Source organism: Eptesicus fuscus, chromosome 17, assembly GCF_027574615.1.
Source record: "Eptesicus fuscus isolate TK198812 chromosome 17, DD_ASM_mEF_20220401, whole genome shotgun sequence".
Classification (NCBI taxonomy): domain Eukaryota; kingdom Metazoa; phylum Chordata; class Mammalia; order Chiroptera; family Vespertilionidae; genus Eptesicus; species Eptesicus fuscus.
The window spans coordinates 40,081,992-40,100,141 of record NC_072489.1 but is presented as its reverse complement, the minus strand read 5'-3'; the positions used below and the strand labels follow the sequence as shown (position 1 = coordinate 40,100,141).

Sequence of the window (18,150 nt, the reverse complement as noted above, 5' to 3'; positions counted from 1 at the left end):
AAATGATTTGGTTTAGCTTTCAAATATCATTTAAACAGACAAAGCAGACAGAGAGGGAAGTTCACTGCTGGGGTTTGTAGAGAGGAGCGTCTGCTCACGTACGGACTGCAGGGAGCTGCTGGAAAGCTACTTTATGTGCATGACGGTGGTCTTCTCGGCTACAGTACAAGTGCTTGTGCATCAAGTATAAAATACAAGCCTTTATCACATAGATCAGCTTTTTAGCTTTTGTAAATTTTAAACACAAAAGGGATAAATAAGGCACTGTACTTTTAAAAACTACAACTGCTTGGTTCCAAGTTTAAAACCCAAGGAACAACCAGAATATAATATATAACTTCCCTTACTCAGCCTCGGAGAAAGACTGCAAGTTTCCTTCTCCATCTGAGATGCATTTTCTGACATCTTAAATTGGGGTGTCCTCCATTAACTGCAGGTTTGAAAGGCTTGATAAGCTTATAAAAGCGGGTTTAGTTAATGCAAAATAAAGGGTTCCTTTTGTGGAACAGTTTTACTCCTGGCTCCGGCCCTGGGATCACTTGGCCTCCAGCCGCCGCCGTTTGCTGTGGGAAGAGTCCAGCTTTGCCTTCAGCTTTCGCTTTCTCTGGGCGGCACTGTTCTCTGGGGTTTTCATCAAGGGCCTGGCCGCAGCCTTCCCACTGTTCTGCTTTCTGGTTGTGGCTTTCGGTGGCCTTGAAGAGGATTCACTTGCCCCCTTTTGCTTTGCAGGTTTAGCCACTGTCTCTGAGGCGGGGGACTGGGTAGGTCTTTTGTTTGTGTTCTCTTTTTCTTTCCTGAAGGGAGGGCAGCTCTTCCCAGAGGGCTTTTTAGGGATCTTCACTTTATTTTCTTTCAAAGAGGTCTTTTTGGGCAGTTGGCTGACTCTGTCCCTTGCAGCTGGCTTCTTGGCAGCAAGGGTTTTGGTGGCTCCATCGATATGCTTTTCTTTGCTGGCTTTCATCACCGGTCCCTTGTCCTTCCTGTCCTGAGCGCTGCCACCTTCGGTCCTCTTGCGTTTATTCTGAGCTTCTGCTTTCAGCAAGATTTCAGACATCTGCTTCCCTTTCCTTCCCTTCGTTCCATCAGCACTCTTGGGTTTAATGGGAAACCCGTAGGCATCCACTTGCAGGGCATGCCTGGGGGACATCAGAGGGTGGATGCACACACTTTTACAACTCTGTTTGCCTTCCACAGCCAGACCAAAAGGGCTTTCCTTTTTCTCGTTCTTAATCAAGCGCTGCTGAGCTCTGAGCTTTCCTCGAATGTTGGAATACTTTCTAAGGATCCGGGTGCTGGCTGGCGTCGGTGAGCTTGTAGAAGGGTGGCTATTTCTACCTTCTGTGACTTCCTCTTTTCTGTCTTCAGACATGGGGCCACGGTTGAGGTCACTGCCATTCTCTGGCTCCACTTGGTCAGGATTCTCGCGAAATTTGGCCCAGAGCTTCTGCATTTTCCAGGTGTTCTTAGCAGGAGTAGCTCCGGGAAATTTCTTCAAGTGTTTTTTCAAGCGTTCAGCCTGCAGTGAACTGGGGTACAGGCTGGAAGGTGAGAACTTCTGAAGAGGATGCTTGACAGGAGGTGTGTCTCCCGGAAGACGAGTATTGAGCTTCTTCACAATGACCAGAGACCGGGTTTCAGTTGTCTCTAAGAACCATTTACAAACATTAGACAATTTAAAGTTTGTCATAAACAGCATCTGAACAGGAGAAAACTTTTGAGCTTCCAATGGACCCTTACATTTCCGTGACCTTTTCTTGCTTTTCCAAATCTCCTTCAGCTTATCCGACCTGTTCCGTGCTCTTGGTGTTGGCTGGCCTTCTTTCTCCAGCTGGATCCAGCCTTTCTGAACTTTCATGTATTGGGCATTGAAGTTGGCAATGAGCTCTTGGTTTTCCTCCTCAGCACACCACTCCATAAACTTGGGCTGGTCGTCGACCACTGCTTCCCCATCATCCTCATCTACGGGATCTTCACTCTCTGAAGCTTCATTGTCCTTGGGTATTAGGTTTTCTTGTGCTGCTTCCTTTTCTGAAGTCGCTTTTGTGGTATCCAAGGAGTCCAGAGAATGAGCATGTCTGAGGTTGTAGTTCGAAGATGTCTGTCTCGTGAGCCTTGGTGCCCATTTTGAGGGCCCAGCATCATCATCACTACTTGACAACGCGAGCACGATGGCTGGCTCCTCATGATCATCACCTTTATGCTGGGCGTTTGCACTGTCCATCTCATTTACAACCTCCTCCACGTCGTGTGCAGGAGCAGGTCCTGGCTTCTCTTCTGACTGCTCTGGGAAAGGACATGGAACACTTTCTAAGAGGTCATGGGCATTTTTCTCACCTAACTTAGACTGGACATAGATTTCCAGTCTCTCTCCAGGCAGGGGCTGGCCAACTGTGGTAACAGGATCACTGTTGGGGAAAATATCTCCTTCTTCTTCTCTTTTGGCCTCTTTGGCCAGCATGTTTTTACAAGTCTGCCTAGTGATGATCCCACCTTCTTCGCCCTCCTGCTCAGCATCCTTCTCAGAGGGATTTTCATTGACATCTGGGTTTTCGGTGTCATCCAGAGCTTTTGGATGGAGACCCTCGGTCAGCAAGTCCTCAGGTGTTGTTTCACCAGGGTACTCTTCTTTTTTAGAACATTTCTCACCAGGATTTTTAGAAACCTTGACCTCAGGGCAAGCAGAGGAAGAATCTGAACTTTGATTTCTTAGGTCCTTATCGGCAGAGGAAGAATCTGAAAGTTGACTTCTTAGGCACCGATCTGAGGCCTCAGGGCATTTTTTACCCTTTTTCTTCTTGTCCGAGTTCTCTTCAGGTGAGTCAATGGCTTGTTCGCACATATCTTTTTCTGAAGGATGTTTTCTATCATCACCTTCCTCCTCTAATTTTCCTGTACTACTTGCTGCCTTACTTTCCTCAGTGTCACTGGGGTTTTTCTTAGTCAAAGTGCTGCTTTCCTTCAGGAGCGGGTCAGAATCTAGCTCCTGGGCATCTTCAGTCTCGGCCTCAGTACTGATGCTCTGTTCATCCTCAGCCTTTCCCAGGCTTGCGGGAGGCTCCAAGCTTACGGGGGCACTTTGATTTTCTGAGCACAGAGGACTTTCTGCCCTTCTGACTGTTTCAGGAGAAGAACTAGGCCTAGTCACATCTTCTCTGTCTCCCTCCGAAAAGCTCTCAGTAGAGGGAACCAGGGGGCAATCTTCAGGTTCACTCGTCCCCTTTGCATCAGGCAGTTCAGCTGGGTGTTGGTCTCGTTCAGGGGAAGCTATCCCACTTGCCGTGGGAGCTGCGACCATGGAGCTGCCTTCGGGCATGTCCTCTTCCGGAAGGTGAGCTGGCAGAGGGCATGCCAGGCTGGAGGCTATTGTTTCCTCTGACCTTGGGGAGCTGGTGGCATTGGGTTGGTTCACTGTGGGGCAAACCTCAGGCTCTTGAGATTTCTTCTCAGATGAAGCATCGCTGTCTCCTTCCTTGGGGGAGGTTATTTCTTCACGAGGCTCTTCAGCGTTGTCCTCTCTGGGAAGCTGCACATCCACCGTAGGTCTCGGGGCTGAAATGATGAGGGTCTGCTTGGGAGTGACCACTGCCTCTGATGCCAGTGTCGAGCAGCTTGGTTTTTCTTGGGAGTGTAAGTTTCTGGCCAGTGTGCGAACAGTCGGCAGCTCGCAACAATCACCATTGAAAAAGTAACCTCGAGTACTTTTTCTGGCTGTTTTCCGAGAAGACAACATTGACCTCTGATTCTCAAAGTGGCATTCTGTTATTGGCTGACTGATATAAACGACATCACACTGGTTATCATAATCATTTATCCTCAGCCCCGATGCCCTTTTACTCTTCCGAGCTGTCTTGATGGAGGCTGATAACATCTTGGTTCGAGAGTGTCCATTGGATGCTTTGTGCACAGCTGGCATCGGGCTGGGGGCTAACCAACCATCTTTGGAATGATCATACTGGCCCTTATCGCTGGGATGCAAATGGTAACCCACCTTATTTCTTCCTAGTGAGTGAAGATGGTTCTCTTGCTTTGGCCTTGAATCTTGTTCAATTGCTTCTAAATCCTGGCGCAAAGGCATTCTGGAGCTACACTGTAAAGTATTCTCTTTGTCAGCAGTTCTAGATGAATTCCCTGTAAACCCCGAGTCCCAAGCCTCTTCTGATAAAGCTCTGAATGAATGTCTTTGAGAAACAATACAGGTGCTGTTCTCCTCACTAGTCTCAGTTGCCGATTTTCCTGCAACTAGACTTTCTACTAAAGCTGAACTCTGCATATGGTCTTTACCACCCTCACATGCTTTCACATTTGTGTCTTGCTCCTGTCCAGTGGTTTGCCCCTCCACACTCTTAGAGGTGTGATGGAGGTTGAACGGGGAAGAATTAGATGTACTAAGGTATCCCAGAGTGGAACTATCCGTTGAACTCCCAGAATTAGGTTTAGTGGTTGGAAGTTCAGAGGAATCATTCTGTACATTAGTCAAGGCATTCTCTCTTCCATCTACAGAGTTCGTCTCAGGAGGAGGCTCCTTCAGGGCCTTTTCTGCCAAGGGTAGAGGACTGTGAGAGCCTGATGAGTCTATCAAATCTACAGAATGAGGAGACTTCATATCGAGACACAGAGCATCATTTTCCTTATGTCTGGTGCCTAGCTGGGCACAGCCAGCATTGCAAGTGGATGCATCCATTGCTCCAGAATCAGAAGGTTGCAGGTCCTCGGTTTCTGGCTGAGATTCGGTGTACAGGTCGTTCAGAACACGAATGAACTGCTTCTGATGATGAGTGCACAATTTGACCATAAACTTCTCCAGGGGGGACTTCGACTGATTGTTAGAATCTACTGCTATTGCCTCTGTTGAGTTCTCACTAGACAGACAAAGAGAAAGAAGGAATTAGAATGGTCATTTTAAAAAAAGCCATTTTTATATTCTGAAATTAACCAGATGTTACTCATGTTGTAAAGAGAGTGAACACTGAAGCCAAAACTGCTTCTAAATGCCTATATACTTTTGCTTCAATAAATGAATCTTTATCTAATTAAGCATAAGGCTGTTCTACTCTCAATTTTTAGTGACAACATCCTTCATACTTTTTAAGTGATCACTCAAAATAATTTTTATCTTCTAAAGAAGAAATATTGAAAATCAATGTTTTTTCAAAAAATTAAATTTTGGTCACGTTATTAACTCCAGTTAGTCAATATATACTTTTGTTTTAGATCTGGGTACTCCTGTTAAATAATTAACACTGACAAAAATTCAGGCACATTTACAAAACTTGGTGTAGAAACACTTTGAGAAATTATAATTTTAATATGGTTTCTCAGCACGACCAATTAGCTAGACTTTTTAATTCTGCAAATAATAATGCAGGAACCCTCTACCCCTTTCCTGGGGCATGGATGAATGGAGATGAATAATTTCACATTTCATACACATTGAAAAATGGAATGACAAGCCATTCCTGATTCCTGGCCTCTAAGTGAGAAAATAGATGTGAAATGACATTGTAAACTGTAGGGCTTTGTCAGTGCAAGTCGGTATTATGGCTTTAGTCAAACCCCAACTGTGGCATTGTCTTAGACCTTCAATAACCATTTTATAATAATCCACCGGAAGTCATTCTACATTAAAGAACCCCTTTCACACTTTATAAGTCATCCAGGACAATTCTTAGAGTTTAACCTGGATACTGGGGGCAGCAGGAAAAGACCATACAAGATTCAAAACAGGCTAAAGGGAATTCCTGGTTAGACAGCCAAGAGTTTGCAAGGGCAGCTCAGTGTTTCTGGATGTCTGGGTCTTACTAAGCCCATGCAGCTGGAGTGCTCCAATGCTCTGGAGTTTTATACAATCTCTCAATCTCTCTCTGTCTCTCTGGATTACATTTCTTCAGGAGCCTATTATCTGACCCTTTAAGTAACATGGCAGAGCACTGAGGGCAGCTTAATAAATGTGCTGAACAGATGTTGTTTGATAATATCTCCAAGATAACTCTTCTTTTCTTCAATCTGTGACACTGTCTCCAAGCCATGAGGTGGCTTATAGGAAGGCTTACCCTAGCCAACCTACACCAGCCTCCTACTTCCCCATCCTCCTCTCGCCTCTGAAGCAGTAGGGTTTTCTTGGAAAGAGCACAGATTGTGGAATCTGAAAAACCTACATTCTACTTCTCACTCTGACATTTACTATTTACAGAATCTGAGGCAACTTAAACTTTCTGAACTTGGTTCCTTCGTCAGTAAATTGCAGCTGAATATCAGTATTTCAAAGGATTGTTGTGAGATATTAGATAATGAACATAAAGCACAAAGCACCAAAAGCAAGTCTCCATTTTAGTTTCTCTGTTCCTGGCTCAGGGAGATTTTAGGACCAAGTGGTGAAAAGTTGCTGACACATGTCTAAATACAGAACAAAATGAAATCAAGAAACTATTAGTGAAATCTTTTGTTAAAACTTTTACAAGCGAAAGATTAGACTGTGTTTTATGTTCACAACTAGCAAGAGAGCACTTTTCTTCAGCGGTTCCATGGATATCTGAACGGGTCTACGTTAGGCTACGGGTTAGATGGGCATGTCTTGGAAACTGCCTACACCTCAAACTTGAAACTGATCATGGAATTGTGAGTAAACCACGAAAAAATATTATTACAGAAATATTATCACAGGTGTAGGGGATGGTGAACTTTAAAGTACACGATGGCAATGGGGCAAAATTCTAACAAAAAGAAGAAAAGCAACTAGAAAAAACTCATTGAGTACTCCTATGATATGTGTATTTTTCTCTCTATATATTGTCCTTCAGGAAAAAGTTTTTAAAAGGCAACATCTGGATGGACAACAGGAAGAGTTTCCTCCTGCTGTGTGAGAATGGCAATAATCTCCCTCCCTCAGAACAGGGGAGACACCAATGACACCCTTAGGTGGGGGGCTATTAAGTCATTCCAACTCTAGGACTCAACGAGATGTACACAGGAGCTTAACTCCTCATGCAGCTGCAGACTTTGCAGCTGGAGGAACAGTCAGAGGGCCCCTGCTGAAGGACCCCACCCAGAAGGTACTTTGTGAGTATGTCGATCAGATGGTACCAACAGTATAGTATACTAGTAATACAAGCATACCTCAGAAATAGCACAATAAAGCAAGTGTCGCAACATAGCAAGTCCTAATCATTTTGTTGGTGGAGGTCTTGCCTTCACTTGGTAAAAACAAAAAAACGCAGTATCTGTGAAGCACAATAAAACAAAGTATGCCTGTATTTGTTACAGGATATAGCACTGTGAGATGGTGGAGAGTAGTCACCACTTATGGTTGTGTGATCTTGGTCAAAACACTTAACCATTTTGGTTAACCTGCCCCATCTACCACATAGAATTACTGCAAATAAAAGCCTGCAAAGTTTATACCAATACCAGTTATCACCATTGTCAGCCAATCACATTAAATATGCTTCAGTAAAAATAACTTAGACATCAGGAAAGCATATTAACATTTCCTTACAAATTCATTCCCAATTTAAATGAATTTTCTGTTTTCCCTTCAAGTATCCAATATTTTAAAAAATTTAAATCTTTTTGATGGAAGTCTTAAAAAGTATATCCTCCTCTGAACACAATTTAGTCCATCTGAAAGACTAGGGTCATTACCATGTACATTATTATTAAAGTTAGTCATGCTTTTTATTATTCTAAAATGAACTATATTGGTAGTTTTGGGGGCTACTTAATTGAGTGAGTTTGTCTGCCGAAATACAGAAAAGCCACAGTGGCAGTCCGTATTTTATGAAAATCTTTCTTCTTATTGGCTTCCAAATAGAAGCTATGTGTAGGAGCCCCACTCATACCTTCTGTAGAATACCTCTGCTCACTGCAAGCAAAAATAAATAGGCTCTGAATGAAGGTTTGAGGAACAGTTTTATATGTAAAGTATGTAGATTTTCTAACAACAACTTTCAACTGCTCAGAGGCCTTTATTCCTCAGTTTTTGGCTCTTGGATGTGTTTCTGAATACGTGACTACAAATAAGGGGGATTTTCTACCTTTTCAATGCATCAAAGGTACTCTAAATGCATTTTAGCAACACACAAAGAAGGCAAAAAGGTTGGTAACAGTCTATGAGACAGATTAAGAAATATCCTGGAATCTTATTGTAGGAAAAACTGAAGAGAAATGGTTGTCCCCAACTCAAGAAGCACAGTCATCACCAAGTTTGTGAAAATCTTTGGGACACTGCCTCATGCCTGACACTGCTCTGGAAGCAGGCTGTAGCACTTGGGATGAACAGAACAATACGCCTGAGATTAATGAAATCAAGGCATGTGCCCAGTAAGAGGACAGAGTGCTCTGAAGAAAACGGAGGAAGTACTTTCTTCTAAAGTGATGCTCACATAGAATAAAAAAAACTGAATAATAAGCCTCAAGTGATATCTAACTTCCTTTGTGGTTGTAAGACTTGGATCTGCTGCTGTTACATATTTCAATAATTTAATAGTGCTTCAATATTTAGTTATCCCAAAGAGCCATGCAACCAACCCTGAAGCAATAGCTGTGGCAATGTGGTTTAGGACAGACCAGACCAGACAGCCATAGGTAGGTATGAACTAATCTGCAAGGTCATAGTAAGGGGAGGTGGTGTCTTCACAACAAGGCATTAGTACCCACTGAACTCTGTCTACCCTGAACACTGCAGGGCAGCACTTGGAGGCTGAAACACAGCACCAGAGAGGCAGGCACAGGCTACACCAGCCTTAAGAGGCATTGACAGCAGCGCTTTAGGGAACCTCAGGAGATAAAAATATTAAAATTGCAAATGGCAACCTGACTAGAGAGAAAGAGACTTCAACAAAGGGTTATTTGCGTGTGTGTTTTCTTGGTAGGAAGGATCAGGGCTGATGTACTAGTGAACCACAGGTCATCAGAGCAAGCCATAGGATGCTCCTTACCAGTTAGTTACACCCTTGGCCACCACAAAGTGATCCCGCCTGGAGTGACTGCATGTGTTCCTGAAATCCTATGCCATAATGGTTTCATAAAATTCACTGGCAATCCCCCTGACCAGTTTGGCTCAGTGGATAGAGTGTCGGACTGCGGACTGAAGGGTCCCAGGTTCAATTCCGCTCAAGGGCATGTACCTTGGTTGCGGGCACATCCCCAGTAGGGGGTGTTCAAGAGGCAGCTGATCGATGTTTCTAACTCTCTATCCCTCTCCCTTCCTCTCTGTAAAAAATCAATAAAATATATTTTAAAAATTCACTGGCAATTATAAAGGGTCTTGTATATTTATTCTATAATTTATATCTTTTACTGACTCAATTTGTCTATCTTTGTCTTAGCTTCCCAAGCAGATGTAAGCTGTATGTGTGTACATAGGGACCACATTTTTGGTTTCCTCTTAGCAAGAAAGAAGGGATGGGAAGGGAGCATCAAGGATGACTCTGGGTTTTCTTCCTGGGCAGCACCATTTAGTGAGATAGGAACAAAGGCAATGGAGCTGGCGGCTGGTGGTCGTTGGGGCGTGTTGTGCCTGATGGGTTCTGTTCTGTACACACTGAGTGGAAGTGTTTCTAAGATTCTGAATCTGAGATGTCTGGTTGGCAACTGGACACACAGGCATGAGCCCACTAGTAGCTTCAATTGGGTCTTGACATTAATGCTAACCGTGTCATTCAATGGCCCTGTCATAATAGCTAACTTTATAACTATAGTAATAAAATCACTTTTGATTGTGCCTCTACATTATCCAGCTTCCTACCTTGTTTGATATTTCTCTAGAAATTTTCTCAATAGTTTCAGATGAATTTTAATTTCATATCATTTGAATGTTAATTTTAAAAATTAACCTCAATTCTTGAAGTTTAATTCTATTACAATTTTTTTCGTGTTTAAACAATGGGTGCTAGCCAGGTGTGCCCTAGTTTTACACAGCTAGTCTTTACCTTTGCTTCTAGTTATTCAATTTTTCCAATAGCCTTGGGCCTTTAATAGAGCCCAAAGGTATTATTTACCCTGATTTAGAATCCTCTAGGCAGTAAGCAGGAAAAGTAGAGGGGGTGAGATTCTGTCCTGCAGACCATTCACTCAATCAGCCAAAGGGGAAGCCCCATGTTTCAGTTCAGGGATTATAGTCAATACCACAGTATGTCCCTCACATCTGACTATATCATATCTTTATAAGAATAACAGTTCATCCCAGATTTTGAAATCACTTGTTTGAGTTCATGTTTCTTCCCCTCAACAACAGGACTCTCTGTAAGAGTTAAGTGGTTATTTATGAATCAGAAATAACTTTACCACCACCACTGAAGAGCAGTAAGAGTCTAGGGACTGGTAAACGAAAAAAAGGGCTGTGGGAAGAGGGGAACTTCATTTCCAACTACCTGGACTAGTTTTGAGTTTCTTATGGTGAGTAATGGCCTTCAAGGCCTTAAATGTCAAATTCTTAAGGGTGTGGTAAAAGGATAAGATAATATTCATAAAAACTTTGAAAGGCATAGTTTAAGAATGATGTTATTTCACAATCCTATCTTTAATGATTTACTCAACGATGTTTTTCTAGATCAGAGGTTAGACACAGCAGAACTCACCTACTTTGTCAATACTGCAATACTTAAATTACCCCAAGGAAAGCATTCCTGTGGTTAATATAAATGGTGGATCGTCAACGCTATGTTATTTAGGGTAAAACCCAGATCAAATAGAGATGTGGCAGAGAGCTGAAACGACAATTTTAAGAATTTGGGATTGGTGGATTCAGGTAGTCACTATCTGTTCTTTACCAATAAAACTGCTTGATGGCAAGATTAACATCATTAATAACCAAAATATATTCTTCTTGACTAAAAAAGATCATTAGAGACAGTGAAGGATATTTGGATGGGAGCCAGTCTTAGTAGCAGGAAACGGTAGTTGCAGTAAACGAGAAGGGGAAAGAAAGCAAGAGAATACATTAGACAGAGTAGACCCAATAGTCAAGAGCTGTAAATTTGGTTTAAGTCTTCTCTTTAAATATAAGAAAACATAAACATAAAAATGCGTCATCAGCCCCCCTTCAAGGCAATAAATGTTATTGTTTAGTGTGTTTTTTGCCAAACGGTAATCTGAAATTATGTTCTCTAATTCCTTACTTTTGGTTCTTTTAAATAAGCACCAAAAATGTTAAATGTATTCAAGGGCCTGAATAAGTCTGCTGACAAGTTTTTGCCCTACACTGGGAAATGCATCTACCCTTGCGGGGAGGGTTCAGAGGCTGTGAAAGACATGGAATTTTGAACCAGATGGCATACATTTAAAAAATTATAGTTGTTGAAAGTGGGGGGGGGGGGGGGGGGGGAATATCCCTGATATAACTAAGTACTGATTTGGTGAGAGCACAAACCTAAATTATTAATCTAATGAGTATTATAAGAATTCTTAGAAAACACTGAAATATTCTTTAAGAAATAAGATAATGATTTCAGACAAAGGGGACAGACCTCTGCCCAGGGCTGAATTGAACAGAAAAAGAGTGTCTATCACTAGCCTGCCTAAATTAGTGGAACCAGATTAAAGAGAGGTCTGGATGTTAAAGGCATAACTGACATTTTATAAGGTCAGGCTTACATGGGAGCTCATGACAAGTTAGTAAGACTGGCTATTTGTGTGAGAGAAGAGTGTGTGTGTGTGTGTGTGTGTGTGTGTGCGTGCACACACACCAGGTGAGGGATTAAAAATCTATGTTGTTCTTTGGGGGAAATTTCCCTTTAATTCCCAATTTAAATGACCAGAACCATGATAGACTAAAATACTACTACTGCTTAAGCAGAATATAGAGGTGCTCACTCTCCAAGCGAGAGAAAACACAACATATCACAATGCTCTTTTAAAGGGGACGGAGGGAAAGAAACATTTGCCAAGATCTAATAGAGGCCAAGGACTGCACAATTTCCCTGGAGTGGGACTGAGAGAAGTCAGAGTCCAGACAAGATTCCCATTGCAATGGGAATGCACTTCTTTTGAAATAATAATGATGATGACAACAAAAATATACTCAAACAAAAACGCACACCACCATCTTGCAGGGCAGTGTGTGTGCAGGGGGGCAAGGGGGACCTAAAGGAGGCATGGGGAGCATAAACCAATAAAGAGACATTTAACAGTCAAATATTCCTAGTTTCTTTTAGGGTAGCTAGCATATTATATATCTAAACATGCAGGTATTTGATAGTATCCTGAGTTTTTCATGATTTTATGGGATCTTTTTGAGGTTCTTCATCTCCATTCTTGAAACCATACTCATCTGTGGCATGATCCTTAAAAGTGGCAAGTTCTACCTGTGTCGTCATATAGTAAAATCACTTAAAACTGACACAATGATGGCACTCTTAAGAAATAACTGTAATTAAAGGACCCAGACCACCACTTTGTAAAACATAAAACATTAAAAGGATTCCTAGGATACCTTCTACAAGATTTAATGTTATTTCCCATTTGTTCACCTCATTTATGTTAGAGGATATATATCTATATATCTATATCTATATAGATATAGATATATAGATATAGATAGATACACACACACACACACACACACACACACACACACACACACACTGAATGGCCAGATTATTCTGATCTCCGAACACATAATAATCTGGCCACTTAGTGTGTGTGTATATATGTCATATATACACACACACACTCACTCACACATATACTAGTATATATACTCAACTTAGGTATTTATTATACCTCAATCTTATCCCTAGTTCCATGACCTCTCCTGCTCCCAGTTCAATTACACTGATTCCGACTCCCCTTGGAGAATACTATATTCTAAGCTCCCTGCCACTATCTTCCCTCATTTTAGACTTTGCTTCATATTATCCAGAACAGCCATCTTCTCAAAGATTAAAATCAGCTTCCTACTGCTCACACTCTATCCTCCTTAGCACCTCTCCCCCGGGGGCTGTTAGATACTTCTCTGTTCTCATGCTTTGTTTCCACCTGAACGGTATGACTTGGCTGTCTCCTCCACTGGATAGTGAACCATCTCTCTAGGTCCAGGACTTGGTAGCTTCGCTGCCTAAAACTTCGGGCTTAGCTCAGCTCAGGCATAAGGAATAATGAATAAGCTAACCCAATAAATTACTACGGAGTGAAAATAATTTTCCTAAGACACTTTTCAAAGGAATTGAAAAGGGCAGAGGAAATATTTTGACACATAATCATAAAGGAAAAGAAGAAATTTTCAATGAAAATGAATTCAAATCAATGAGGCAGGGAAAGAAGAGGGAATCTTAAAGGTCCGACAGTCCTAACTGCAAGCACATAGGAGGCGTGCTAGAATATTCTCCAAGGTATCAGAAAAACGGGGATGAAAGCCATGATTTACATAATGGCTTTCAAAAGCAATTTGATTTTGACTGCAACCCAGAACAATAAATACTTTTTATAAAGTGACCCAGTATGTATATCCCAGTTTTGTATGTGTATAACACACAACTTTCAATGAAATAGTATTTATCCTTATGTACTCTGATCTCTTTTTTTCTTTTTAAAATGGTTAGGATCCACAAAATTGATCTTACTACCAATAGGTTGCAACTGGTTGATCCATTTTGAAAACCTGGTCTAAGACTCACCAATTCCTAGCACCTCATAAGAATTTGCTATTCTGGTTACTTTCTTAATCCATCTCTGTCTAAAGTTACAGTGCCAGGTTTTCCTGACAAACTGTCTCAAGTCAATTTAGTAGATACTGGCATGAACACCTCGAACTGTGCTAGCTAGGATCCGAATTATCTGTTTGAAATGTGCAGAGCTCCCATTAGATAAGAGTGCAACTAAAACCACATTCAATAGGCAGAAGACACCCCAAATTATTTCACTGGAAAACTAAAGTTCTGATGATTCAACACTGTGCATGCACAAATCCCCACACTTCTACACTTAGCTAAGTAATCTTTCTAGTATATACCAAGTTGAAAGAAATTTCAAGTACCAAATAATCCCTTATCGTTTCATATTGCTGATCAAAAAATAAAGCTCGTAAGAAGAGTGCAATTATCATTCTAAAACTACTAGTCAACAAACCATAGCATTCTTACATGCCTATAAAAAGCTCCAGACTCAAGATTTAATACTTGGAAATTCTGATATATTTTTGCTTACTTTTCAAGTAACTCTAACTAAATAATGGCTTAAACTTAATTATATAGTGATCAACCGTTTAAAAATGTCTTGTTTTGAGAACATCTTTTCCAAACTTCTGAAAACAAGCCTATCTATTTCAGCTGTAAATGCAGTTTGATACTCACTACCACTTCTCCCAAAAACAACAAAAAGTCAACAACTTATAAATTGAATTTGGAAAATGATAAGCATTTTACCATAATGATAATGTGAACACTCAATACAAGAAAGGTTATCTACTATGTTACCTAATAAGTATTTTCTATTAAAGAAAGGATTTTTTCACTTCTTTCAGCTACAAAATCTAACATTACATGACTTGGGTATATGTTTTTACATTTGAATACAAATGTCTGGTGAGAAAAATTCAGTCCTTGGGAAAAAATAATTCCACAACTCAGAAAATGGCAGAAAGCAATACCATTTTCCATTTTTCCACTCCATTTCCCTTATGCAATTTCCCTGATTCCTGTATTTTTATTTTAAGAGTAAGGGTGCCTGAAATAATTCGAATATCAGGAGAATCAGAGAAGAAAATTCTGGATTAAAAGAAATTACTCCTTTTTATAAAGGTTGTTGTTGTGTTTTTTTTAATCCTCACCGGAGGATATGTTTTATTGATTTTTTAGAAAGAGAGGAAGAGAGAGACATTAATGTGAGAGAAACATCCATTGGTTGCCTTCTTTATATGCCCAACCAGGGACCGAACCCACAACTTAGGTATGTGCCCTGACCAGCAATCAAACTCGCAACCTTTTGGTGCACAGGAGGCGGCTCCAACCAGCTGAGCCACCCAGCCAGAGCAGAAGTAACTGCTTTCTAAAAATAAGGTCATAACAACTGAAGAGATAAGTATCAATTTGAAGAAAAGATAACTAAAATAAATTCATTTGTGAGATGCTAGATTATAAAACTATTACACCGATCAAGCCACCAGTTTAGAATAGATTACAAGATTTGGCTCAGTTGGCTGAGTGTCATCCACGAGGTTGGCGGTTCAATTCCCAGTCAGGGCACATGCCCCGGATGTAGGCCTGATCCCCGGGACAGGGAAGGCAGGAGGCAGCCAATCGAGGACTCTCTCTCGTTGATGTTTCTCTCTCTCTCTTCCTCTCCTTTCCTCTCCCTACAAAATCAATGAAAACATTACAAAAAAACAAGTAGTTATAGCTTTGAAATTAAGTAAGGAATAATAACTAGTTTTCCAGAAAAATGTTCTATAAACGTGTGGCATAACTTTCCAATTTTATAAATACCAGACCAAAAGGCAGAAGTAGCTAGACAAAGAAGAAAAAAAATCAACTAGAATACAGTCTAGGCCAATTACCAACAATAGCATTATTTTTTAAATATAAAATTTCATTAGAAATGACCAGAAATCGCTTTTAATTACATGTATATTATGAGCTTGACAAGTTTTCTAAAATATATTGAGATCATTTCTACTTTTTATCATTATAATCCAGCTGTTCTTCCCCTATCCACTTTACGACAGGTATCAATTTATAATATGAAACTTCCTTATACACCTAATTTCTAAAAACCACAACATAAATATTGAGCAACATATAGGGTGGGGCAAAAGTAGGTTTACAGTGGTCTGAATGGAAAATACTACATTTAATAAATAATAATACAAAAATAAACTGTTTCCCGTACTCACAACTATAAATCTTCTTTTGTCCTAACCTATATATGCTGTTCTTTGTCTTGGTAAAAGGAAATACTGTACTAGCACCTTCCCAAGAATCAGAACTGCTATGATAACTTTCATTAACGGACAGTTATTTTCATACTTATGTCTCAAGAAAAGAGCAAACAAAAATTAGCAAACCGTTATTCCTTTTAACAAGCAATCTCAATATAAAGTTTTACTCTAAAAAAATTATGAAAAACTAAGCATAGCAAACAGGTCTTGTTTAGCTGAAAATATTTTTAAGTGAATAATTCAATGAAGAAAACTGAGGTAGGGAAGTATCAAATTAATAAAGGCCAAAAGTTCCAAGGCAGTATTGAATACAAATACTGAAGCATGATTTTGAAGCTGCAACTTCTAGTTATCTAAGAGACTTCATTTCGAAAGAATTTATCAGAAAAAATTACTGACATTGATTACTATGTGCATTTACAGTACATTTCAAAATTTCACCCCCTTTGTAGATTTTTAAACAAACAGCATTAAAATCTTAAGAAGCAGATACCAAGCTTTTAAAACAGTTTTTCACAACAAATTTATTAGAAGAATAGTGGTTTTGAAAAGTCTAGCATCCAGTGAGAACTACCATACACAACATTACAGCTGGGAATGTTTCTCCAAAATGTCATGGTCAAATAATACAATGGAACCATTAAATCTTACACATGCACGAAATAACTAGCGCTTTTGACATACAATGCAAAAAAAAAAAAAAAGGGGGGGGATCACATGGATTAAAGTTTTAAGTACTCATCACATACATTAAGACACAGCTTATTTTAGTCCAGTCAAAAATCAGAACTGCATTAAAAAATTTAATGTAGTGCAATCAAACCAAAAAACTTAATTTGTGATCATAAGTGCTCTACTACATAAACATTAATCATAGCAAGGAACAAAAAGTTCAAATCACACAGTACAAAAAAATCTGTAAATAAATATAAACTACAGTACAAGAGAAATATTAAATTATACAATTCCGTCAAACTGTAAACAGTATATTGAAATGAGGTCCATAAGAGTAAGGGGGTTCCTGTTTTGTTGAGTGACACTTGGAACTTCTAGAAATTTGAAAGATGCCATTTTCCTTATCTTCAAGGTTGTGGGTTTTGTATGTGGAGAATTCCTTTTAGATGTAAAATATCAAATATTAAAGCAGAGGAATAATCTATTTTGTTAACCACAGATAGTGCTGCAGAAAACAAAAGGAATATTAATGAATAAAGACCTCTAGTAGACAAGTCTTAACATTAAAGATGCAAAGGGCTAAAACACTGGAATTAGAACTTCACATCAGAAGAAACTTGTCACTGAGGACTTCGAGGCTACAAAATATAGTGACAGAATCGTCTGCCGCTGTGCAGACCCAGACCTCTGCTAATTTTTTGACATTTGCATACTCATGTTACAACACCAACTTTGGCAGAATCACTACTAATAAACTCAAAGCACTCCTGGCCCAATGGTTCCATCACAGTGGCCAGTGCACAGAATTCTCTAAAGACATTGCATAAACTAGAATGTAGAGGTCAGACACCCAAGGACCAGTGCTTGAATTTAGTAGTAGTATGGTGAAGAACGAAGAGCCACATCAAGAAGGAACTGCATCTGTTACAGTTTCAGAAGCAGCAAGGAATGTTGTTTAATTGTGCTGGCTATTTAGTGGCATTTAAAAATATATAGTTTAACTATGTGTGTGTTCCATGTGCTGGCTATACATTTTTGCACATTCTGTTTTGTCTTTTAAATACACTGTTAACAGGAACCCCCATATTATCTGCTCAGTAGTAATAACTGAATATATAGAATGCCACTATAAGAGTGTGAGGCACCGTGTGCTGGAGAGTTATATGCAGCTTTAAAATGTTTGGCTGAGTTATACCTGGATACCTGAACTGAGTTTTTAAGTTGACATTCATCAAGGATGTGCTACCAGCACGTCGAAATAAAAGTAAAACAGAAAAATACAAGTCACTGTTAGGTTTAAGAATAGCATCAAAGTACCTGAATTGAGTGAGAATAGTGTGTAAACTGTCCCTGAGGGTTTTTAAACAGTGTGTACAAGTTGGATTCCTAAAGAACATTAGTTTTAATCAACAGTGTGGACTGATAAAATACCAATGTCTGACAGTTTAAAGTGGAGGTTATAAAGAATTATATGCAAATACTCCAAATGTATAGTTTATACATTTCTTCACGAAGCAGCAGTAAGCTGCTGTACGTATACATCCCATCAGAACAAGCAACATGTGGGAGTCAGATAAAGGTTTCTATCTTAGTCTGGTTTTCTGACA

The 18,150-nt window shown here is 40.0% G+C and overlaps 1 protein-coding gene across 1 annotated transcript in view; it reads right to left on the bottom strand.

Annotated features, from left to right (window-relative positions):
- Nucleotides 1-343: 343 nt before the first annotated feature.
- LCOR (ligand dependent nuclear receptor corepressor) overlaps nucleotides 344-18,150 on the bottom strand; it is a 106,944-nt gene continuing 89,137 nt past the window's right edge. Inside the window, exon 8 of the mRNA XM_054728711.1 lies at nucleotides 344-4,859. Coding sequence (XP_054584686.1) covers nucleotides 536-4,859 — 4,324 coding nt within the window. The 3' untranslated portion in view covers nucleotides 344-535. The remainder of the gene's footprint in view (nucleotides 4,860-18,150) is intronic.